The sequence below is a fragment of the Argopecten irradians genome, chromosome 16 (genome assembly GCF_041381155.1).
Source record: "Argopecten irradians isolate NY chromosome 16, Ai_NY, whole genome shotgun sequence".
NCBI lineage: Eukaryota > Metazoa > Mollusca > Bivalvia > Pectinida > Pectinidae > Argopecten > Argopecten irradians.
In genome coordinates this window covers 26875159-26901920 of record NC_091149.1, presented here as the reverse complement: position 1 = coordinate 26901920, position 26762 = coordinate 26875159, and the positions used below count along the sequence as shown (strand labels likewise).

At 33.4% G+C, this 26762-nt stretch overlaps 1 protein-coding gene and 1 non-coding gene across 2 annotated transcripts; one reads left to right on the top strand and one right to left on the bottom strand.

The window, feature by feature from the left end:
• Nucleotides 1-4486: 4486 nt before the first annotated feature.
• On the bottom strand, nt 4487-4568 carry Trnas-cga (transfer RNA serine (anticodon CGA)). Its single transcript has one exon. It is a non-coding gene; the product is annotated as a tRNA-Ser (tRNA).
• Nucleotides 4569-5422: 854 nt separating this feature from the next.
• On the top strand, nt 5423-17632 carry LOC138310129 (solute carrier family 35 member F5-like). The gene is made up of 12 exons (XM_069251259.1): nt 5423-5470; nt 6298-6429; nt 7569-7637; nt 7834-7906; nt 9461-9520; nt 10445-10581; nt 11098-11267; nt 11777-11943; nt 12683-12842; nt 14381-14471; nt 14805-14962; nt 15815-17632. Exons 1-12 carry the CDS (start codon nt 5423-5425, stop codon nt 15870-15872), a joined length of 1323 nt encoding a protein of 440 aa, XP_069107360.1. The 3' UTR covers nt 15873-17632.
• Nucleotides 17633-26762: the final 9130 nt, after the last annotated feature.

Here is a 26762-nt window from a genome sequence, read left to right as displayed (position 1 = left end):
AAACTCAGAAAAGACCTCTTCACAACGGCGGCAGTTGACAATATAGATCACAACCCTTCTTCAACTACATCGAGAGATTCTTTCCACGGTACAGGCATTTCGCTCTTCCAACACACTTCAGAGGAAAATCCTGGTATACCACGAAGCTATGTTACCTCGAGAAATCCAGACAACCACATAGGTGGTAAAGTTGTTAGTCCATTACCAGAGGAATACACATATGTTCCGCCAGCCAGTTTGCCAAACAAAGTGCCAGATGTCCCCGACATGTCCATACACATTTTTCAGGAGTGTTCATCAATGATATCCTCTTCATATCGAGATGAAGTAAGGTATGTACTTACAGTTATAGAAACATGGTATTCTCTTCAATGAGATATCCAATTATTACAAATTTTACAACACCTTCATGCTGATAATATTTCATTTAAGCATTTCTAGCCCATTTGTTATATACATATTATTTCACATGTTGGTATTTATATAAATATTATATTTTGCTTATTCCATGTATTAATCGTTGTTAAAAACATGACTTTGTCTGTAGACACACTATTCGATCTTGTTTAGATGGGATGTTAAGGGATAAATGTAATAGACAGCTGTTACAATAATTTCTTATCCATTTCAGGTGGTTGGGAAGAATCAAGGACTGCATTGACAGCACTGATAATGACAGAGAGAATATAACATGGTCATCATTTCATTCCAACAACATGGAAGATATCCAATCACATTTGGCCGTCTCTGCTTTATTGCCCCTATTCCATGAAGAAGCCAAGAGTACAGCAATGATTAAACATGGTATGGATATTATTAAGAAAGCTGTTGACACACTCAATCCAGGTCAGGTTCCTGTCATTGCATTTGATCAGCCATTGTTCACATTGGCAAAACTGGTACAGTGGAATTGGCCAACATCATATGGTGAGCATCGATTTGTGATTATGTTCGGAGGCCTGCATATAGAAATGGCAGCTTTGAAAACTATCGGTGATTGGTTAAATGGTAGTGGTTGGGTTTCTGCACTCACTGAAGCACAAGTCGCAACGTCTGGGATGGCCGATTCATTTCTGAAAGCAACCCATATTGGAAGAACAAGATATGCACACCAAGTTACTGCAGCATGTTTGCACATTCTTCAAGAAAAGGCTCATGCTGAATTTTTTCAAAACAATATGCTCGACGGTCCTCCTCCAGATTTCAAAGATTGGAAAGAAACGAGATCGCAATTGTCACCTCAGTTTAAGTATTGGAATACGGTACTTGATATGGAACTGATAGTCCTTCTCTTTGTTAGATCGATCAGAGAACGCAATTTTCCTTTAAACATTGATGCTTTGAAAAAGATGATCCCATGGTTCTTTGCCTTAAACCATGTAAACTATGCAAGATGGTTGCCACTGCATCTACGTGACATGGAAAACCTAGCAAAACTTCATCCCTTGGTTTCTGAATGGCCTCTTTGTTGTCAAGAAGACAACTAGAAAGTTTTCAGCCATAGCAATAGATCATGCCCATGAACAGAACAATGCCACTGTGAAGGCTGATGGAGGGGCTGTTGGACTCACTGAGAATCCTGGCGCTTTACGAAGATGGATGGTTGCTGGACCCGAAATAGCACGATTGGTAGAGGAGTTTGAAGATGACATGGCTAATTCTTTTGATAATTCAGAAGAGTTCAGACATCACGAACAGCAGTCGAGCTACCAAACAAAGTTTTTGAATGATGTGGAGTCATTGGTCACTGTCTTTGAGGAATTAGGAAATCCATTTTTGGACCAAAGTGAGGACTTACTTATCCTGGACTCAAAAGAAATTGCAACCTCGAGTGTGCTGAAAACTGTAAATGAAATCCAAAACCTTGGAAAAGACCAGTTTCAACAATTCATTGAGGAGAGACTTATACAAAGAACAACATCTGTATTTTCTACCATAAAGAGAAACAAACTGGCACTATTCTCAAGTCCCAAAGAAGTCATTGTGAAAAGAGATTCACAGAAACTGCAAATTATACAGAGCAACTGTTCGTTATTTGCAAAGTTATACATCGCCTGTCAAACAAGAAATGGTAACCTCGAAGAATTTTTCAAACACGAAAACCAAAGTTGTCCACCTTCTTTATCGGTGAATGGACAACTTCGCCACACAACCAAATCAGACCTGATGAAGTGCCTTGACGTACTTATACCACAAAGACAAGATCATCCTGATGACGAGGTGCAAGCTGTAGTATTTGATGGTGCGGCTGTTGTTAACTTTAAGCAACCTGGGACAGCAAAAACCTTTGACGAGTATGCTGACAAAGTATTCATACCGTACATTTTAAACCAGAACACAAGCGTCGAACGTGTTGATGTTGTATTTGATGTCTATAGAGAGGAAAGCTTGAAAGCTGCCATTCGAGTTCAAAGAGAAGCAGGAACAAGAAGACGTGTTTGTGGTTCTACTCCACTTCCTAGCAGCTGGTCTGATTTCCTTCGCAATGACAACAACAAAACAGAACTCTTCCAATTCCTGGCTGAGAAAATTTCTGTAACGGAGAGTCATATCGACCTCATTGTGACCTGTGATGAAAAGGTGATATCCAATCGTAGAGAGTTGAGAGGAATTACTTCACTATCTGTTTGTAATCATGAAGAGGCCGACACTCGAATGCTGGTTCATACCGCAGACATTGCAAACAAATACCAAAGTGTGAATCTTCGTACAGTGGACACAGATGTAGTCGTACTTGCATTGTCTAACTACACCAAGATGAAAATTGACAAACTTTGGATATCATTTGGCGTAGGAAAGCATTTCAGCATTCTTCCTATACATGACATGGTTAACACCTTAGGAAATGATAAAGCAAAAGCACTACCGCTGTTCCACGCTTTCACAGGATGTGATACTGTCTCTTCATTTAATGGAAGAGGCAAGAAATCTGCGTGGGATACATGGAATGCTGATCAAGAACTGACAACAACACTTTGTCATTTAAGTAACTGTCCTGCGAGCATAAACGAGGATGACATGATGGTATTGGAACGGTTTGTGGTAATGTTATATTGCAGAAGTAGCAAACTCAATTATGTCAATGATGCAAGGAAACAACTATTTACTCATAAGAATCGTACCATGGATTCATTACAACCAACCCAAGCTTCACTGATGCAGCATGCGAAACGTGCAGTTTTCCAAGGAGGCTATGTATGGGGGCAATGTCTTGAGCCAATTCAAGAACTACCTTCACCGTCTAACTGGGGATGGAAGCAAGAAACAAGTGGATGGAATCCTTTGTGGACAAAACTTCCTGATGTCGCCACATCAGCACAAGAATTAATAAAGTGTGGATGTAAAACTGGCTGCAAAAAGGCCTGTAAGTGCCTGAAATTTTCATTGGAATGCACAGCATTGTGCGCATGTGAAGGAAACTGCAAAAACAATGAAAATTGAAGATGAGACAAATCCTACAATATTTGAACATAAATAGACAGACAATTGAAAAGGAAGATTAAATAAGAGGTGAAAAAATCCATTCTAAAGAAACTGTGTGCTTTATGACATTATGTTCATTATTTGAGAACGCGTTTCGAATCAACTTTACAAGATAACAGCTCCCATGAAATGACAGCCATTTTGAATTTCAAACCGGAAGTGGTGGGTAATTTGCATTTTTCAATAAAAAATGCACTAATTTATTAAATTGATTATGATTAAAAATGCTTCATGCGTCTAGGTTATTAATTCAAGCATCTTCCGAGTCTTTTTCGAATGTAAATATACTACCGATCCATGTTTTCTATGTCAAAAATGGCGTCTGGCGGCCATCTTGAAAAAAACCGGAAGTGATGTTTTTTGAGATTGCCTCCATATCTAATATTGATTAATACATTGAAAAGTATGTGTATACCAAATTTGGTGATTTTATCACAAAGTGAAGTATTTTTCTACAATCCGCTGTACTAATATAAGTATTTCAATTTTCATGCACGCATAGATGACTTTGCAATCTCGGTTTTCTTTGAACTTATTACATTAATTACAGAGTTTCCAAAATGGCTGGATATTTTAATCGTAAAAAATGTAATAAAAATCTCTAGAAATCAGAATTATTACACTCTCATATGTGGATATGAAGGATAGGAATATTATATATACCCTTGTGATAACAAAATATTGTAAAATCTTAGACCTTAGCATACCAAGTCTCGAGTCTTGCTACGCTCTAGGAATAATATATATATGAAAGAGTCTTATAAATAGAGGATATAACATAAGTGGCTATGTAATATGATTACACGAGTTAAATAGTTCGATATGTATTTGCATCTTAGCCCAATACAATTTTCTTGTATATAATTAGCTGGTTTACCTTTTCTGTAAACCATAAACATCATAAAACACAAATACATATTTTGAATATATCCCGTCCGCAATTTTAGCCTTCCAAAATAATTTGTGGTGGTGTTGAAATATACAAAAAAAATACAAAATATACCGTCGTGGACAGGATTCGAACCTGTGCGGGCATAGCCCATTTGATTTCGAGTCAAACGCCTTAACCACTCGGCCACCACGACATACCTTTCCATATCTTAGTTGTAAAATAAATTCGTTGCCAAAAAAAGTTGCACTAAATTAACTGATATTTAGTGTAAACCTAAAGATCTCATAAATTGTATCAATTACATTACAATTGTTACATTTTTTTGACATATCATTCAATTTAATAGGACAATATCTGACGAGTGTTTCTCTCCCTTCATAATACACATGAAATATTCCTTCATTTCAAGCCTATTCTATCAATGAAAATTAATTTCACACTCTTAATACAAAGACATGCCTATTTATCTTAGAAATAACATTATAAAATATCTTATCACTGAAATTATTTGATCTAACCAGATATATTTTCGACAACACATAACTTTTACTTGGTTCGCTTCAAGCACTTGATCGCCTTTGCTACATCAACAGTAGTTTATAACAACTTCCGGTTATTTGACAATCTACGATTTACTCTTGATCGAGTCCATCTACACTTTTTAGAAAGCAAACTGCTGAGGTAATCTCAACACAAATTCGTTTTATAGAAATTTTCATGAAGTATGTTTAGCTTCTAATTTACTTAAATTATAGAAAACGGTAACCACCTAGTTAAATTGAACGTAACATCGTTCTGTAGATTGATCTGTTGATCAGTCTAGATTTGATTTTGAAGGTGTGTGGCAAAGTCACCATTTGATTTCTGACGTCGATATTACTTGGGTTTACCTTATATGATGATAAACTTATAATATATCGTCATTTTGTAAAGCAAAAGCCAGATGCTACTAATCATTTCATATGTTTTCTCTTGACTGAAATGAGAAACACACTGTTAGATATAACTTCCCAGACAGTATGTGAGTAAACACACTTAGTACAACGAATGTATAACCAGATCTCATCTGGGTGTGCATCTGCAGAGCTCACAGAGGTAAATATATCTGTGACTAAATTGTAAAGTCTATAGGAATATATAGAAATGATACTAGATAACGTTTGTGTGGTACTATTTGTGGTACTAATATATACATATATCTCCATTGCTGATGGAATGTTACTCTTTCCAAGCTTAAGCTTCCCACTGACATAAGTGCAGGATATGTCATCTTTTAAAGTCATTCAATCACCCATAATAGAGACAATAGTCTGGCACAAAGATTATCAGGTATCCCATGGTACTTCAATTATTTCCTATATATCAATTTTGGACCTTTGTTGAGGTCCATATGGTGTTATATTGCCCTCGTAGAATAGATAATGACCGAGGGCGAAGCCCGAGGTCATTATTTGAAACTCCACAAGGACGACATAACACCATATGGACAGAAACAAAGGTCCTTGATTTTTATATTAGATATGATAATTATTTTTAATGGTAGGTAATATGGAAATGCATGGAGAATGACTCAACTTCATCTTCCCAAAGAACTTGCCATCAGGTATTGTGACGTCATAATCCCAATATCGTCTTGGGAGTGATGTCACAATAGAAACATTGACTCTGGTGTGACGTCATGTTAAAGAATAATAAATAAGAAACATCAAGTCAATATGTTTTCTAAAAATGGAAACATCAATATATATAAATATGGCCCTTCATGTAAACAACTTGTATTACTAAATGTAGCTCTCCATGTAACAGTGTATATAACATAAGCCAATGAGGATGGTTGAAAATCGGAGCATATCTAATATATATGTATATGTTTCATATTATAATAAAAGAAGTTAATGTGATTATTTATGTGATTATTTCAGTACCTGTTTAAGAAGAAAAATTTCAATAAGCCATTTTTCACAACTTATTCGAAGACAAGCATGTTCGTGCTGTACCTGGTTGGCTTTATTATTTGGGAGCCATGGCGATATCAATGTAAATACGGTAATATGGTAAGTAGCTTTGATTATCTATTCTGTCTTTGTATATTGCAGCATTACCTTCCTTGCATGTGGGTATGCATTGTAACATGTTTATTTTGTGAGTGAAATTCATGTCGCTTCCTCTGAAAAGTATTACGTTATGCTCGCAAACCCATGACTTCATAATTAATACATGACTTCATAATCAATACCTAACCACAAGGACAGATAACTCTGTAATATGCAAATACAAAATAACTATGATCAGGAAAATGGTAACCAGGGATTTTTTAGCATGATATGGAGTCGTTGTTATGTACCAGTGTAGCAGCTATTTCTTTCCCCCTCTTATAGTTTCCCCAGGGAAAGATTTGGCGAGCTGTTTTCTTCCCAGGAGAAAAAACTGGCTAGCTGATTTTATTTCCTGGGGAAAGAATTGGCTAGCTTATTATCCCCCCCCTCTTGATTAATTCTAGGGGGAAACTATTGGCTAGCTGATTCTTCCCCACCCCCCTCTCTCTCAATATATTTATAGGGGGGAAACTATTGGCTAATTGAGAAATGCAAGTGTCTTAAATTCATACATCTGAAATATCTTTTTACTCATAATTAGATATCTATGTTCAAATTAGTTTTGTTGTGTATAAGATCATTTGTTTTTGCATGATGGTGTGATCATTAGGTGTATAGTGATAAATCTACGTGCACATCCGGAGTCCTGTACTCACAGAATTTTAAAAGGACCCATGAAATTTCTTGGAATGGGTATCTATAACACTGTGGGACCCATGGTTTTCAAAAAAACCATTGAAAAGGACCCACGAAAAATAATCGTAGATTGAACACTGCCGGGCGGGCGGTGTATAGGAATATCAACAACATTATAGTAAGAACTGTGTCCCGTTATTTTCCATTAAAATGATTTTTCACAATCGCTTGCTAAAATAAGCAAGTGCATATTTTTTTTTTCACTTGCTATTCTGATATATATCTATACTTCCAAAAAGCAAGTAAAATAGTCAGAAATTCGAGCCCTGTAAAAATGGAAAGCATACTTTATCTGGCAGTGAAAACTTCCATACAATTTAACATTCTGTCGGTTCACAATGTATAATTTCATGATAATTGACAGCTCTAAATAAATTCTTGACTCTTTTTCTTCAACACAGAAAGTTAACTCTACACCTCCAGCAGAGAGTAACACTGCTGGAAATTCAAACTCAGATACTGATGCTTTGGTGAGTATTATCAATAGCTATTTATAGTTACACAAGGTGATATTGTGAGACTTTAGACTGCATCTTTTTTTTCTCCCATGAAACATGTTGTGAATTGATGAGCTAAAAATCATTCTATCAAAGCTGATTTGAATGTAATTACTTTGCTTTGCTGAATTTTAAATTGGGGGAAAAATGTATTTGTTTTCATTTTCAGAGCGAGCCGGTCTTTATTCCAATAAAGTTTGATGATAAAACAAGTGGAACAGAATCTGATGATTCTGCTGTCAGTAAGTATGTCTGAATTTAACATCTTGTCACTGTATGGATACAATATCCAGTCACTGCAGGATTTAATGTTTAGTCGCTGCAGGATTCAATATCCAGTCACTGCAGGATTCAACATCCAGTCACTGTAGGATTTAATATCCAGTCACTGTAGGATTGAATTTCCAGTTACTGTAGGATTCAATATCCAGTCACTGCAGGATTTAATATCCAGTCACTGTAGGATTGAATCTCCAGTCACTGCAGGATTCAATATCCAGTCACTGCAGGATTCAATATCCAGTCACTGCAGGATTCAATATCCAGTCACTGCAGGATTCAATATCCAGTCACTGCAGGATTCAATATCCACTCACTGCAGGATTCAATATCTAGTCACTGTTGGATTGAATCTCCAGTTAATGTAGGATTCAACATCCAGTCACTGTAGGATTTAATATCCAGTCACTGTAGGATTGAATTTCCAGTTACTGTAGGATTCAATATCCAGTCACTGCAGGATTTAATATCCAGTCACTGTAGGATTGAATCTCCAGTCACTGCAGGATTCAATATCCAGTCACTGCAGGATTCAATATCCAGTCACTGCAGGATTCAATATCCAGTCACTGCAGGATTCAATATCCAGTCACTGCAGGATTCAATATCTAGTCACTGTTGGATTAAATCTCCAGTTAATGTAGGATTCAATATCCAGTCACTGTAGGATTGAATCTCCAGTTAATGTAGGATTCAATATCCAGTCACTGCAGGATTCAATATCCACTCACTGCAGGATTCAATATCTAGTCACTGTTGGATACAAATTACTTCAAATGATAAATATGGGACAAGGAAGTAATTCCAACAGTGTGGACAAAGAAAATTGTCCAATTTTCGAGGCGATCTGCCCCTTTATCAAGACATACAAAACGAACAAGATTACGTTATAGGATACGAACAGTAACACATATTTAACTATACAGCACAAATATAATATACAGACTTATTAGCAGTTACTGTAGGATTAAATACCCAGCTACATGTGTGGACAATTTCCATGGACTGTTGGAATGTTTGGACAATTTTCATGGACTATAGGAATGTGTAGACAATTTCCACGGACTATAGGAATGTGTAGACAATTTCCATGGACTATAGGAATGTGTAGACAATTTTCATGGACTATAGGAATGTGTAGACAAATTCCATGGACTATAGGAATGTGTAGACAATTTCCACAGGCTGTTTGGATTTTGTGGACAATTTACATGAATTGTTTGAATTTGTGGACACAGAATAAAAAGCAATAAAAACTGTGTATGGCTTTCATATAGATATAGCTAATATGTACATCAAGGACCGGCTCGCTGCCATGTAAGGATGGACTACTATTTATATTAAATAAACTTATAAGATTATTTTTTAGTTTAATCCTTCAGAAAAATATAATTGAACTAGTATCTGACAATGGTACTGGACTACTTCCTCTTGAATTGACATGGAGTGGTTTGATTGGTGTGGTTAATACAATCATGTAGACTATGATACAATATTATTATAATTATATCTTTCAGACCATTCCCTCAACAGATCTGTTAGATTTAGTAAAGTCTCTGAAGTAAGACAGCTCTCAGGTATGTACATTAAAGTGGTGAATTGTTGACATCTATAATTATGTCTATCTCACATGATGAACTTTTGTGGCAATGATGTTAATTATCAATGAGATTTTCAGGGGTTTCTGTTGTCGTTGATGCTATAGTTGTGTATGTGGTATTGGTTTTTTTTCTCTATTTTCGTGCCATTTTTATTTTCTGAAATCTGTAGATCCATCTGCATCAGGACAAATATTTAAAAAAAAAAAAAAAAAAAAAAAAAACACACACACGAAAATTGTCCTTAAGAAGTAAAGGTTTGGAAGCATTCAGGTTGATAGTGAACATGATCATCATAGTCCAAAAATTAATTATTTTTATTGCATGTGAGAGTTAATAGTAAAAAAAATTACATCAGTAGTAAGCATTATTCCCTGCTCAGGTTTCCCACGCAACCTTGAAAACTGGAAAAAGTGGGGAAAATTGAAATAAAACATCAGGACAGGGAAAACCTTGAGAAACAAGGAAATTTGTTGAAATACTTTGATAAAGCCTTGAATTTTATTACTTGCTTTAATTTATCAAACTGTGTCCAATCAGCAACAAATGTATTTGTTAAACTCTTAACATGAGAGGCATGAAGGAAGCTACACAAACAATCCAATGTTAAGATATAGATTATTCATCGTTTTCTTTCATAATAAATGTAGTTTTATGTTGGAATAGGTACAATCAGCATTATTCAAGTTGTATTACTCTTAAAAAATAAAAACACAACTTGTGAAATATATCTGAAAGTGTGAAAACATGACTTGAATTTCACTTAATGTCCTTTAAAAACATTGAAAAAGCCATGAATTCTGGTCCAAAAAATAGTGGGAACCCTGCCTGCTGAAAAACTGTTTTGAGTTAAATTCTATCCTGGTAGTATCAGTACTAATATGATAATGTTTGTTTTGACAGAGACGTATGCTGAAGATGCGGTCATTGCCAGACTGTCGTATTCCGCTTCTCTGCGGGCAGAAGAAGCAAGATTAAGAGCTATGAGCAAACTTACGATAAAACAGGTGGCCAAGATGGCCTTCCTCTTCTGCTTAATGGTGAGTAAATAACTAAAGAAGCTTTGTGTAGATTGCTTCTCTACACTCTATATGTTAGTATTGTTTATCACATAATCCGTCTGACATCCAGTGATTCCACCCATGTAATATTTTTACCTATGTCACTCTTTTATCACATAATTCGCCTGATATCCAATGATTTTGCCCGTATAATATTTTTACATGTGTCACTAGTGTTATATGACCTGGAACGATTTTCATTGGCTGGAAATTCATTGTGATGTGATGAGAAACAATAATGTCTGCAGATTGTCTAGTTCCACCTGATTAAAACAGTATCTGTACGCTTCGCCGTCGAGAAAGTGTGCTACACAATCATGTAAATGTGGTGACATATATGTACACTGGTTGTGGTCATATGGTCAAGATAGTTGAGATGTTTTATAAATGGCAGCTCTTTAAGTAACAATAGCCGTCCCAGTTTTCAGTGTAGTGTTGTTTGAATGTGTTGTTTATTATTAGCAGTCGTTGTTTATGTTACTATGTTTTTTACAGTGGTTCTTTGGTAACTATGCCTACCAACTAGCGTTGCTGGATACAGAAGCAGGAGTGGTGAATGTATTATCCTCTACCTCCGGTCTATTTACCCTGGTGTGTGCTGCCATCTACCCTAGCTCAGGAGCCGACAGATTTACGATGTCAAAGTTAGTAACAGTCCTTATAAGGTAAGTCCCGACTAAATAAATTGGTTTGTGCTGTCATCTAGCTCGATTACTACAGGTTTACTAGATGTCTGAGCTTGTGACATTCACTCCCTATTTGAGAGATATTCCTAAGCTCATTGCTATATTTTGGCATGCAGAAGATTCTCAATTATCATTGTAATATATATATTATCTGTTACAGTATTGGAGAGAACGAATGTATTCATAGCTACATATACATGTATGACATAATTTAATCTTACATTTATATTTAGACATTTAGAAGACTATATGTATATATTATTATAATAGTTACCTATGTTACAGTATTGGAGAGATCGGAATGTTTTCCTCGTGATGTATTCCTTGTGATGTATTCTTAGTTATAAGATAATTATTAATATTACATCATTATACATGTACATGTATTTTGCGATTTAGAAGACAATGCAATAAATGTTACTATTTAATGTTATTATAATAATTATAATATTTGAACATTTAGAACAATATGTATCCCTATGTTACAGTATTGGAGGCATTGTGATGGTGAGTTTATCAGACATGTCTCTGGAGGCTGATGTACCTGTCGGAGCTCTCTGGGCACTCTGTGGTGCTATGTTGTACGCTCTTTATCTAGTGTCCCTGCGACGCCGTGTCGATCACGAAGATAAACTTGACATTCCAATGTTCTTTGGTAAGTTTTTTTAATGTAGAGTAAAACACGGTTATAACAAACACTAGCTATATAAGACTCTTTCATATGTGGATATGAAGAATAGGGATATTCTACCCTAGGCTTGCAAAATATTGTGAAGCCCAAGGCTTGCCCTGGAATTTTACCCAAGATTTTCACTCATTTTGATATAAATTCTAAAACACCGCAACTGCAATTCAAGTCAATTTTCTATACATGAAAATTGCGTGATATTTTCAAAGCAAATCCTGTTTTTAGTATCTTTTTTAAATTGAAAATAAACCCAGTCTAGTTTCTGAAATATTTTTTTTTTAAATTGTTCCAAGAAAATATTAATTTTGTTGACGCTGTGACGTCATAACTGCTGGGTTACCATAACAGCTCCAGGCAACATGGGTGTATTGTTAGAGACTAGCTAGAGTTACACATGTAGGTATGAGAGAAATACATATATCTCATGGCATAATATACATGAAGCAGAAAACTAACAAAATTATGTAATTATCTATAATAACAATTATGGATAAAAACTCTAGTTTTGTAATATAACAATTGAATAACTGTTGGAGCTACTGTAGGGGAGTGATTAAGATGTCCCCACATGTTATCACTTCTGGGTCCCTTAGGTGGTCTTTATAGACAGGTTTGACTGTATATTTAAGCATTTAGTACCAAAGATGAACACCATAGGTTTTATGTTTTTGTATCAATTAGATTTTAGCCTCATTGTGTGTTTCAGGGTTTGTGGGTCTTTTCTGCATGCTGCTACTCTGGCCAGGCTTCTTTATGTTACACTACAGTGGGTCGGAGGACTTTGAGTGGCCGGACGGAGAACAGTGGTTATATATAGCATTAAATGGTATCATTGGAACTGTGCTGTCTGAATTTTTATGGCTCTGGTAAGTTGATTCATGATCCAGGTCTTTTAATCTTACTAGTATGTATAATTTCTCGCACCTCCTGGACCATATTTATGAATCACAAAGATTAAAAATACTGTCTACTGTTAAGTCCTTAAATTCTGTTTTAAAGAATTGGCATCAAAGAAGTGGTATATATAGATAGATAATTTCAAGTGGACAATATCAGGCACATACTGTTTCATGTTATAACCATTTAAAAATAAATTGTGCTTAAATCTATTACAAGGAATCATGTTACCTACTAAGTCTGTTAATGAAATGATATATACCCTTGATTGTATTGATGACTTGGTACTTACCCACACTAAAATATTATAAAATGTGACTTTGAATTTAATGATATTTTAAATAACCAGGTGCTGGTTTCTAACATCATCACTGATTGGTTCTTTAATTTTCAGTGGCTGTTTTCTAACATCATCACTGATTGGTTCTTTAATTTTCAGTGGCTGTTTTCTAACATCATCACTGATTGGTTCTTTAATTTTCAGTGGCTGTTTTCTAACATCATCACTGATTGGTTCTTTATATTTTTCATACATGATTTTCTTAACATCATCACTGATTGGTTCTTTAATTTTCAGTGGCTGTTTTCTAACATCATCACTGATTGGTTCTTTAATTTTCAGTGGCTGTTTTCTAACATCATCACTGATTGGTTCTTTAATTTTCAGGGGCTGTTTTCTAACATCATCACTGATTGGTTCTTTAATTTTCAGTGGCTGTTTTCTAACATCATCACTGATTGGTTCTTTAATTTTCAGGGGCTGTTTTCTAACATCATCACTGATTGGTTCTTTAATTTTCAGTGGCTGTTTTCTAACATCATCACTGATTGGTTCTTTAATTTTCAGGGGCTGTTTTCTAACATCATCACTGATTGGTTCTTTAATTTTCAGGGGCTGTTTTCTAACATCATCACTGATTGGTTCTTTAATTTTCAGGGGCTGTTTTCTAACATCATCACTGATTGGTTCTTTAATTTTCAGGGGCTGTTTTCTAACATCATCACTGATTGGTTCTTTAATTTTCAGTGGCTGTTTTCTAACATCATCACTGATTGGTTCTTTAATTTTCAGTGGCTGTTTTCTAACATCATCACTGATTGGTTCTTTAATTTTCAGTGGCTGTTTTCTAACATCATCACTGATTGGTTCTTTAATTTTCAGTGGCTGTTTTCTAACATCATCACTGATTGGTTCTTTAATTTTCAGGGCTGTTTTCTGATTGGTTCTTTAATTTCAGGGCTGTTTTCTAACATCATCACTGATTGGTTCTTTAATTTTCAGGGGCTGTTTTCTAACATCATCACTGATTGGTTCTTTAATTTTCAGGGGCTGTTTTCTAACATCATCACTGATTGGTTCTTTAATTTTCAGGGGCTGTTTTCTAACATCATCACTGATTGGTTCTTTAATTTTCAGGGGCTGTTTTCTAACATCATCACTGATTGGTTCTTTAATTTTCAGTGGCTGTTTTCTAACATCATCACTGATTGGTTCTTTAATTTTCAGGGGCTGTTTTCTAACGTCATCCCTAATTGGTACATTGTCCCTGAGTCTTACCATCCCACTCACCATGATGGCTGACATCATTATAAAAGAGGTAAATATTACCACAATATACTCTATATACCCTAAATAATATTCTAGTTTATGTCATTGAGTCCAGAAATAATAGTTGCATAATCCCAAATGCCCCAAATGTAGACACGGATAACAGCTAAAAACCAAAAATCAAAAGGCACTAAAGCTGTATATCATCGATCATGAGTAATCTTGACCTATCCTGAAGTCAAAGTACATTAACGTGCCAAAAGTATTTAATTTTTCTTCTCATTTTGTTTACTCTCATAATATGTATATAACACTGTCCTTCATAGATCTTGACAATATTTTTATTTATGTCAATACGATACATGATTTATTCTGTTATCAGGTAAAATACACATGGATGTTTTACGTCGGGACAGTACCTGTATTTGTGGCCTTTTTTGGGGTGACATTATTAACACATTATGAAAACTGGGATCCAGTGCTTTTAGGATGTAAGAAAATTCTTCATTGTATTTGTCGGCGGAGACCTGTTTTACCAAGGTAGGTACTCAATACTTCATTAAATGCGGAAGTGATTGGAAAAAGTTATTTGAGAACCATATGAGATTTATATTTTTAAGATTGACATGTTTACTGTTCAATGTGAAGTACTTTTTTATAAAATATTGTTTGGTTTTGTGGTTACTGTTTCTGCTCACAATTTTTAACTAAATTGTAATTTTTTAAACTATTTAGAAATGTAGACTTTCAACAAATATATCATGCTACGGATGCTTGTATGTATACAATTCTAAAGCCCATGTTGAATTACCTAATCTTTGTATCTTTTCCTATTCTTGCTGTCACTTTTTGTTTCTTCTAACATCACTCAATGTTAATATTTGTTCATTGTTTAAAGATGCTCCACCGCTGACAATTGGAATTTTTTTCACTATCAAAAACAGGCGCAGACGATTTAGTATTTTTCTTAAGTTACAAAATCAACTTACTTTACACTATTACCACCATTGAAAAGTTTGAGCTTCTAATTGAAAGTAAAGTTGAAAATATGAACAATAATTAATTGCATCCCGAAAAAATTCAGATGCACTATATCCTATATGGAATGAAGTACTGATTGTGCATGCACCAAAGGCAAAATAAAAATATATATATTATTTTTTGTGTTAATTATACATAAATACACACAATACAACACCAAATATTGTTCAAATAATGAATATCATTTATGCTCTGTCGGCGGTGGAGCAACTTTAAAGTTATCATATTCATTTATCAATCTTCATAGTACCAACTGAAGGATGTACATTTGGGTAACTAAAGGTTCAATGTACATGTAGTTATGATCAATGAACCACTTGTAACTGAACCTTTATTATTTCTGTGTTATAGGGTGCGTGATATGGACCGTGAACAAACAGAGAGTCTCATTGATGTTGGTTCTCACTAAGGACGCTGCTGCTTACAACATACTATCAACTTCATTTCCTCAGTTATCAAAAGCCAAATATTCAGATACAGAAATATTTTTATGCGTACTAGCTGAACGTTAATACTTATATCCAAGGTATTAATGTACTGAAGGGATTCATGCTGTTTTACTACCATTGATAAAATGAAAGATGTTACAATGTGTATTAAATGGACTTGTTTTACCTCACTGCGTGTTCCATGGAATTGCCAGCTTTTATTAGGTAGGAACACAATGAAAATCGAGAATAATCTATGACAAAAAAGTGGCAAGTACTCGATGGACCACTTTTCTCTTACTGCTTTATGATTTCAGACACTGACAAAGTTTACTTTTTTTTCCTGCAACTTTAATTCAGCTAAACGATGCCAAAAATTTTAAGAAAATTTATTTGTCGTTGCATGAAGACTTCGCCTTTTGTAATGACAACACACAATGAAGAATTTCTTAAATGAAATTTAACAGACATGCTCAAGAAATGCTTCATGGAAATAATGTGAAACAGGAATTTTTATTGCATGTATGTATGTATGGTATTTTAGCATAAAAGAACAATTTGAAAACATTATTTTTACTAGTCATTATACAAATTGTTCATTATACCAGTACTTCAAACATAATAATATTCCAATGTGGTCTCAAATAATTCACTTCGTTTTTTAAGGTATGTTTCCATACCTTATTATTATATTGTAGTACCTTTCTATCATACCAATTTAGTTAATCCTTAGTTCAAGTTTAAGATTATTTAGAAAAAAAATTAATGTGATCTAGTATGATCCATCACAGATTTGTCCTTGTCTTTGTGACTGACAAATGACGGTAGATCTTGCCATATACCCAGTAGGTGCTCCACTCCCTGTACATTTGTATAGGGAGCAGAGCCCCTGTATAACATGACATTGTTAATAATACTGTTTTCAGGTGTAAAATGTTAAATGTTATCTCTAGGACAATCAATGTAGCTGTAAAATTCATAGTTGAATGCTATACATTGTACTTAGCTTTGTGTATATGTGACATACTACATGTACTTCAGATAAAAAGAGATCCCGTTATAAATAGTAAATATATATTGTTTATTTTATTAAATATAAATACATATTTAAGACATATTCTGTATTTGCATATTACTGAGTTATATGCCCTTGCAGGTTATGTGTTTGCGAGTGCAAACGTCATAGTTTTTGGAGAGAACGATTTTAATTGCGCTCTCAAAAAAATGACGTAACAATACTTACCCACAGGGGAGCTAACTCTGTAATATGTAAAGAAGGAATAAGGTTATACACAAAATATCCACAGACACCAACACAATAACAATTGTTTTAAACAAATATGTACTATTTCATTGAAATTCATATATGGTGGCTTTAGTTTTACATTGTCTTGTAGCATTAATACAGATTTTGGTTGTTATATCAACTGGTTGTTTTCAAAAATGATATTGTTAATTATTGATACTGTTATAGCTATAAAATTATATAATATGTCTGATCCCTCATCCTAATACTGTTATAGCTATAAAATTATATAATATGTCTGATCCCTCATCCTAATACTGTTATAGCTATAAAATTATATAATATGTCTGATCCCTCATCCTCTTCATGATCCTTTACACATTTTTCATTGTACATAGTTTTATTAGAATGTCTTAAGAATGTTGCAAGGAGGACACGACAATTACATTATGTAACTTGTGTATCATAGAATCAAAGACATATACTATTACAATACTTTTACAGCTTTCCTTTTTCCAGCTCCCTACCAATCCTATCAGTTTGCCTCGTTGGATATAGACCATCACTAGATTATATAATGTCGTGTACATAACATTCACATGACAATCCCAATCAGTAATCCTAGATATATGTTAAAACTTGTGAGAATATGGTTTGTTTAAGTTTGTTTGATTATCTAATCAGTACTTCTTCCTCTTATCTAATACCATATACCCGGTTATTTTTTCGATCCAAAATTTTCGCGATTGCACCTTAAATTAGAAATTTAGATTTTAGCGAATCAAAATTTCGCAATCTTATTAAAATACAGATCCTTATTATCACTACAATGGATGAGTCAAGAGTATATGACATCATCCTACTAGGGGTCATGTCCAGGTGACCTTTGGAGATGCACAATCGAATTGCTGCCTGCAAAATCTTGGAAGGTGAATTTCGGGGGACGAAATTGTTTAAAAAAAAACCTGTCAGATTTATTTTCGTGTACGTAGTCATCTCCCTAACAAAGATAATTGTATATGTATGCGAAATGGCGTTATCAATTGATGTAGCAATGTGCAGAAAAATGCATTTATTCTGAAGTTCACGCGGTATAATGGTCATGAAAACATGACCCTCGATGGGATGTTGTCAGATCCTCTATTGAACGGAGTGGTTATAAGGATCTGTATTTCAATCAGATTGAAAATTTGACGCGGCTTGAAGTGTATATAATACAATATAATACAACCGATTCCTAAAGACGCTCCACCGCCGACAGAGCAAAAACGATACTCATCATTTGAAAAATAATTGGTGTTTAATCGCGTATATATGCGTCTAATAAACACTAAAATGAATACAAGATAATTTATTTTGCTTTTGACGCAAGCACAATCAGTACTTCATTCCACAAAGGGTATAGTTTCACGGATTTTTTTCGGGATGTTTTTTTTAAAATATTTTTATCTTGAAGCCAAATGAGAAGCTCAAACTTTTTAATGGTGGTAATGGTGTAAAGTACATACCTTTTGCAACTGAATAAAAATACTAATTCGTCGGTTCCTGTTTTTTATATAGGAAGAACACTTCTTGTCAGCGGTGGAGCATCTTTAATATTTCACGACCAAGTTGATGGACAGGAAAAATAATCGATTATATAGTATCTAAAAATTAATGCAGCAATAATCGCTGTCCATTTTTTGAGCCAATTATTGTCACCGACGTATTTCTAAAGAGATTCCGTACAATCCATTATTTCTGCGAGTAAGCTTATGAGAGTATAAGTTGCGTGTATTTTACGTTTTAACAGTTCTGCTAGATCTACATGTCGTCACAGAATAGGGATTCATATGAACAAATATCACAAACAGAATGTTGTATTACTCAGTCTGTGAGTGTTGTTATTAAAAAGGTTTATTTTGTAATCAAAACTCTATAAATCCCCATTTATTTCGTAGTACCAATTAATATAATACAGCTTAGTGTAATCAATATTTTTTTCGTATGCAATTTACTTTCGCGAATTTCGAGATCAAACTAAATTACCGAAAAATGTATCCGCGAATTTGTATCTACATATCACCACAAACTTATTTTTAACGGAAACCGCGAAAACCTTTAGAAGCCGCGAAAAACTTGTTTCAAAGTATCGCTTGATTAACAAATCGTATCAGCTTAATCATGATCTGTCATCATTAACAGCCCTAGTAACTCGTTTGTAGATTTGGATCTTCTTTTCAGCTGTCTTTCAACGTAGATAGTTAAGTTTGTTTGTCATATATTCTATTAGATAGTTCTGTTCGGTCAAAATCAAGTTCCTTTCAATTGGGATAATACCATACAATCTTTGATCTCTTGTTTATGTATGCATTTGGTGAACGTTTTGTAAATGTCAAATGGTATACCTTTGTTCTATTTGCGTTTTGTAAATGTCCAATGGTATACCTCTTTTCAATGATGGTAATGATGTAATTCGGTATTAAACGAATTGTTGTACTGACATACATGTAGTCAATTATAGGAAATGAAAGAGATTAGTTTGTGTACCAATGAGATTGATCTTTTATTATAGAATGGGTGATTAATTATTACCTGTTAAACATCATGTATAATTAAGATTAGCTTTAAAAGATGTGTGAAGATTATCGTTTGGCAGAATCAATATTTAATGTACTTGTAACTGGTGGTCTGGACTCAATTTCTCGAAACAATCTTAAGGCAAAAATGAGCTTAAGTCAAATTTAATACCATATATTACATAATATAAATAACTTTGACTTACGTCGTCCATTTTGTTCCGAGAAATCGGGGCCTGGTATGGTATGTACATGTATTTTTATAGATAAAGTAGAAGCCAGAATGAAATCCTATGTACAAATTTTATCTAGTCCTTATAAGTCCGTGTTTCCTCTGTTTTTGACTTCACTATTTAGTTATGAAGCACGTAGTTAGCTACAAATAAAATTTTGGAGCCTGCTTTCAAGGTCAGAGGAACTGTAAGCATTAAACTCTACAGTTCGTATGTATAATTCAATAGTTGCATTAAATCTGTAACGTCCCTTGTTAGAATTTGCTACTACATTTCACCATATTCACGACGCAAAAAATAACCGATACCATCGTATACATATATAGCCTAGCAATATCAAATATGAAGTTGTTATTTCAAGAAAAAAGGTAACTTTTTATTTAAGAATTAACTAGGTAATGATTGACAGGGAATCGAATCATGAGAATTTATTTTTGAATCGGAATTTCGTAAAAGTAACTGGTAATGTACATGCAAATGGAAAAAAATGCAGCTTACATTGTAAACAGGGGTGCTATGGCACAGTGTTTATAAGTTCACTCGATGTAGTCAGCATGCTCTTAAATATACTTCAAAACACTTAATGTTTAGTAAAATACTATCAAAGGGAAACAGTATGTTTTGTTAATCCATGTTGTTTACTAATGTATCAGATAGATTTATGTACTGATAGTTTCAGCATTAGCCTTGATGTACACGTATTACTGTACACTAATACTACATAATATTCGTACGTGATACTGTACTTTAATACACATAATATTCGTACTGATGTAACTAATATACTAATATTGACGATTACTGTACACTAATACTACATAATATTTGTACGTGTATTACTGTACACTAATACTACATAAATATTTGTACGTGTATTACTGTACACTAATAACTAATTATATTCTGTACTAATAAATATATGTACACTATTACTACATAATATTTACGTGATTACTGTAACTAAACTACATAATATTTTACGTGATTACTGTACACTAATACTACATAATATTGTGTGATTACTGTACACTAATACTACATAATATTGTACGTGTATACTGTACTACTAATACTACATAATATTTGTACGTGTATTACTGTACACTAATACTACATAATATTGTACGTGTACTGTACACTAATACTACATAATATGTATGATACTGTAATACTACATAATATTTGTACGTGTATTACTGTACTAATACTACTAATATTGTACATTATGTAAACTACATTTTGTACGTGTATTACTGTACACTAATACTACATAATATTTGTACGTGTATTACTGTACACTAATACTACATAAATATTTGTACGTGTAATTACTGTACACTAATACTACATAATATTTGTACGTGTATTTACTGTAAACACTAATACTACATAATATTTGTACGTGTATTACTGTACACTAATACTACATAATATTTGTACGTGTATTACTGTACACTAATACTACATAATATTTGTACGTGTATTACTGTACACTAATACTACATAATATTTGTACGTGTATTACTGACATTTTATACATACAATACTACATATTTTGTACGTGTATTACTGTACACTAATACTACATAATATTTGTAACGTGATATATACTGTACACTAATACTACATAATATTTGTACGTGTATTACTGTACACTAATACTACATAATATTTGTACGTGTATTACTGTACACTAATACTACATAATATTTGTACGTGTATTACTGTACACTACTAATACTAATAATATTTATACGTGATTACTGTACACTAATACTACATAATATTTGTACGTGTATTACTGTACACTAATACTACATAATATTTGTACGTGTTACTGTACACTAATACTACATAATATTTGTACGTGTATTACTGTACACTAATACTACATAATATTTGTACGTGTATTACTGTACACTAATACTACATAATATTTGTACGTGATTACTGTACACAATACTACATATATTTTACGTGATTATGTACACTAATATTAATTGTACGTGTATTACTGTACACTAATACTACATAATATTGTACGTGTATTACTGTACACTAATACTACTATTATACATAATAATATATGTACGTGTATTACTGTACACTAATACTACATAATATTTGTACGTGTATTACTGTACACTAATACTACATAATATTTGTACGTGTATTACTGTACACTAATACTACATAATATTTGTACGTGTATTACTGTACACTAATACTACATAATATTTGTACGTGTATTACTGTACACTAATACTACATAATATGTGTACGTGAATTACTGTACACTAATACTACATAATATTTGTACGTGTATTACTGTACACTAATACTACATAATATTTGTACGTGTTATTACTTATGTACCTAATACTACATAATATTTGTACGTGTATTACTGTACACATAATACTACATAATATTTGTACGTGTATCACTGTACATAATACTACATAATATTTGTACGTGTATTACTGTACATTAATACTACATAATATTTGTACGTGTATTACTGTACACTAATACTACATAATATTTGTACATATAGTACCATGCTTTAATGGAACCAAATAAATCACGTGATAATGAAGACACTGTAAAACAACCTTATTGCGCGTTCGATTTATTTTCTCGAATTTCGCTTTCACGGTAAAACCGTGAAAGTTCATTTCCACGAAATCAAAAATCTTCCACAATTTATGCACAAATAGGTTGAAAACATTGATTTTAAGTCCGCGAAACTTAATCTCCGCAAATATTGTTTGAAACGGAACTCGCGAACCTAAGTGTCCGCGAAGTATAGCTGGTTTAGAGTATACAGTATAACGAATTCATATATAATCCGTACACTCCCTGTGTATGTTGGACGTTTCTATCATATTTTGTTAACATTTTATGTCAGTATAGATCTAAAAGCTATTTCAGGACCATATTTTATTCACATCATTACATAAAAAGAGGCAGTGACTATTTTAACTTGTGCGTGATGCGAGAGAATGTGCAATTAGATTTACAAATATGGCTGTGGATTATATCATACCAATAAAATCTTGACGATCAAATGAACTGAACTTTTCTTCGTTTATTTTTTAACATAAGCAAATACACTGGACAACTGGATAATTGTGAAAAAAATACTAAACTGTTCAAGATACTACACCGCTGAGGAATGGTAATGTGTATGTATTAAAAACAGGAGCAGAAGACTTCAGTAACAAAGGTTACTTACTTAACAGCCTTAGCATTATATATTCAGGATTAACAACAAAATTTCCAAATAATTAATGTATCTGTCGGCGGTGTGGAGTATCTTTAAAAGCTTTAAATAAACTAGCGTCTTATTTATATAAATCCAGGTGCTATTGTATAAGCAGATAATGAGAAGTAGCTAACATCATTTGTTTCTGATCTTCACGTAGTACCTGGACAGTACTGCCACTTGGAAGTTTATTTTCCACACACACACACACACACACACACACACACACACAAACGTTGAAAATATGTAAATGATTATTACAAAAATGTAAAAGGTCGAATCAGGAAACATTTCATAGTTGATAACACTTCCTCGACCATGCGGATTTTATTTTTTCAACGAAATGCGTTCAAGCAGTATGATTAAAATACATATCCATATTCCCCTTTTCATTGAAGAAATAGCAACATTCCATTAGGGGTCAAGTCCTGCTAACCTTTAGTATTGACCAATTACATCATTCCCTTCAGAATGTATTTACAGACGTCTAGATGTGATGACAAATAATGATATATAAATATAACAAGGTTTGTTGACTAATCAGATCACGTCAATTCCTAATTATCTGGCAATTCTTATATTTTGTGACTGCTCTAGTCACATTGGCAATGACCGTAAATAATTTTTTTTCTGTTTGTTAGCACAAGCGTATAATGATCGAGTTAACTCAGTTTCCCGAGATGTGTAATTTAATTCGGTGTACATTTTTGATGCTGTGAAACAGCATTCTTAGGTACGCACGGCAAGCCTGTGCACATCAGAACAATGAAACCACTCCGCGATGAAAATTAAAAGTTGTTTTGTTCATTTCACTTAATACTTGATGGTATGAAAATAAAAACCCCAATATTCAAAACCACAGTCATTGAATTTGTACATATATATACACCATGGATGGAGTGTTTTAAGTGTTCCGTTGGGACTCTATGATATTGGTATTACTCCAAGATAGTAGTCTCCCGAAAATCACGAACAACGCCTTCCTCGCTGTCTTCCTCCGCGGCCGACTTTCGGTGGATTATGGATTGTGTATGTTTATTTAAATTTTACGTAATTCATGCTACTGATCGATTAATGTAATCAAATGTTTGGAAGGATACTACAAAAGAAAGTTCTTATAACGCTCATAAAGTTTTTTGTGTTGGTTGCATTGACGAACTATATCCGATGATACACTGTATTATTGCGCAGTAAAAGTTAATAGTTTTATTGGGAGTTGTGTCTTTTGTTTATCGACAACTGCGTTATATTGAAAGGGGGAAGGTACAAAATTTATCAACATAAACTTACAAAATATAATGATGATATAGATCTATATATGTACGAGTATTTTAAAGTGACAAATAAACTTACATTGCCGTGTAATATACGGTAGCCCTATGAAGACTTGCTAAAGTCCGATGTAGTGTATGAAGTTTTTTTATGTTAGCGTTCTTATGAATTCAAAAAAAAATTGAGTGTTTATAAGTAACCGAATAATGTACCTTTTACTTGGCAAATGCATATAGCCATGTTTAATCATGAGTCAAATGTCGGCAAAGCACAACTCACGGTATAATGTTCTGCACGATAATACATGTATCTCGCCAACCAGTTACTGTTAGGCTTACGAAGACTTGCTAAGTCCGGTACATTACATGAAGTTTTCTTGATGTTAACGGCTAGCGATCTTGTGAATTTAAAAGAAATCCGAGTGATATACGTAATGAAATAATGTACCTTTTATTCGGCAAAAATATGTGGCCATGATTTATTAGTCAAATGTCGTCAAAGCAACCCATGTAAGTTTTCTAAAAAGGAAACCAAAACATGTCCGGAAATGATAATATTTCTAATGTTATATTTTTTCCGAAAATATTCTTCAATGTTAAGTGGATATTGAGATACGGATATGTTTACTTATTATTTTTTGTCTTTGAAGAGACATTAATGAAATTGATAATTTAGTAATTAAAAAAAATTTTAAAAAAAATGATACTCAGATTCTGAACGGTTTCATTGGTGTCGAAAATGTTATTTCAGAAATAATTTAGATATAAAATTTATTACAGTTATTTCAGGAAAATGAGTTATTCAACTTATTAATTTTGAAAAACTTTAAATATCATAAAATAAATACGGTATACTGTAAATATATTTTGTTAAACTCCGAAATTGAGTGGCCTTGATTTCTATAGAGGTTTTGAATTATCTTTAAACATGACACCTGATGATACAAAAGGTATGACCGACTTATTGGTATGCACAACGGTTGTACGTTGACACAACTACAGCTCTGATTAGCATAACTTCGGTCATGGACACCCCGCCCCAGTGCTGACCGCAATTTGAACTATTTATACTAAATTTACATGTATATATACGGATGGTCATAAACCAATAACAAATCTTACTTATTTATATCATTTATTATTCCTAGGTTTCCACTGATAGATAAGCACACTGGTGATGTTTTAGAGGTCTCACGAATCACAACGCATTTTGAACAGCCACTTTATCCGATAGATATTATTACAGGTTAAGTTTTGTTTTGTCGATTGCGGCATAACACCCAAAAATATTGGTAATAATGCTGATACGTAAGTCAGTGAGATAACAATTAGTCATTAATTTTCATGTTATTTCTTATTTAATTACAATAAATAAATTCAAGTTGTGGCATATTGATGTCGTATCTTGGATAATTCAATACTTCACGTGAAAACGTTCTACATGTATGACATCATAATACTCGACATTCAGTTCGTTGCCAAAGTAACTGAAAACTTCTAAACAAAGGAAATGAATATTAACATATTAAATTAAATCATAAAACGTAACTTAATTCCGAAAACAAATAAACATGTATCGCTTAGCTCTCGCGATATCCACGGATTTCACCAAATTAATAAAAGTGTGGATACTATAAACCAACTTCCTTTCGCGTGCGACTTGCTTTCGTGAATTTCGAATTCCAAGTAATTTCGCAAAAGTTTATCTCGAATTTATTGCGAGTTAAAATCTACATCATTGTTTGGAAATTCCATTACTAAAAAAAATCCTCCCGACCGACCGACTCTATTTTTTTTGCAAATGTAACCCTAAACAGACATATGTTTTTTGGTCTAAGAAGTTTAACATATCTACCTTCGTGTAGTAACCAACTTCTACTTAAGTAGTTTAGCATACAATGTATCTACTTAAGTACTTCATTGTTTTAACCAACTTCATGCATGCCCAGAAACGATTCAATATTCAATTCAACCAACTTCTGCTTCTCATTACTTTTGCACGGGGCGAGTTGGTTCGTGGGTGTTTTCTAGATGATTATGTAAAATGTACTTAAGTAACGAAAACCAAAGTTACACTTAAGTAAAACTAAACAATACTTAAGTAAATACAACACATCATGACCTAAAAGTCATTAAGTATACTTAGATGGTACAAAAGACACTTAAGTAGTTTTGGTATTTTATCCTGAAACGGCCTTCCATATTTTCACACTATGATTCTTCGATATGTGGGTTGTTATGTGGCAAACACTATCCTAAATATATGTTCATTTAATTATGAGGTTTTATGACACA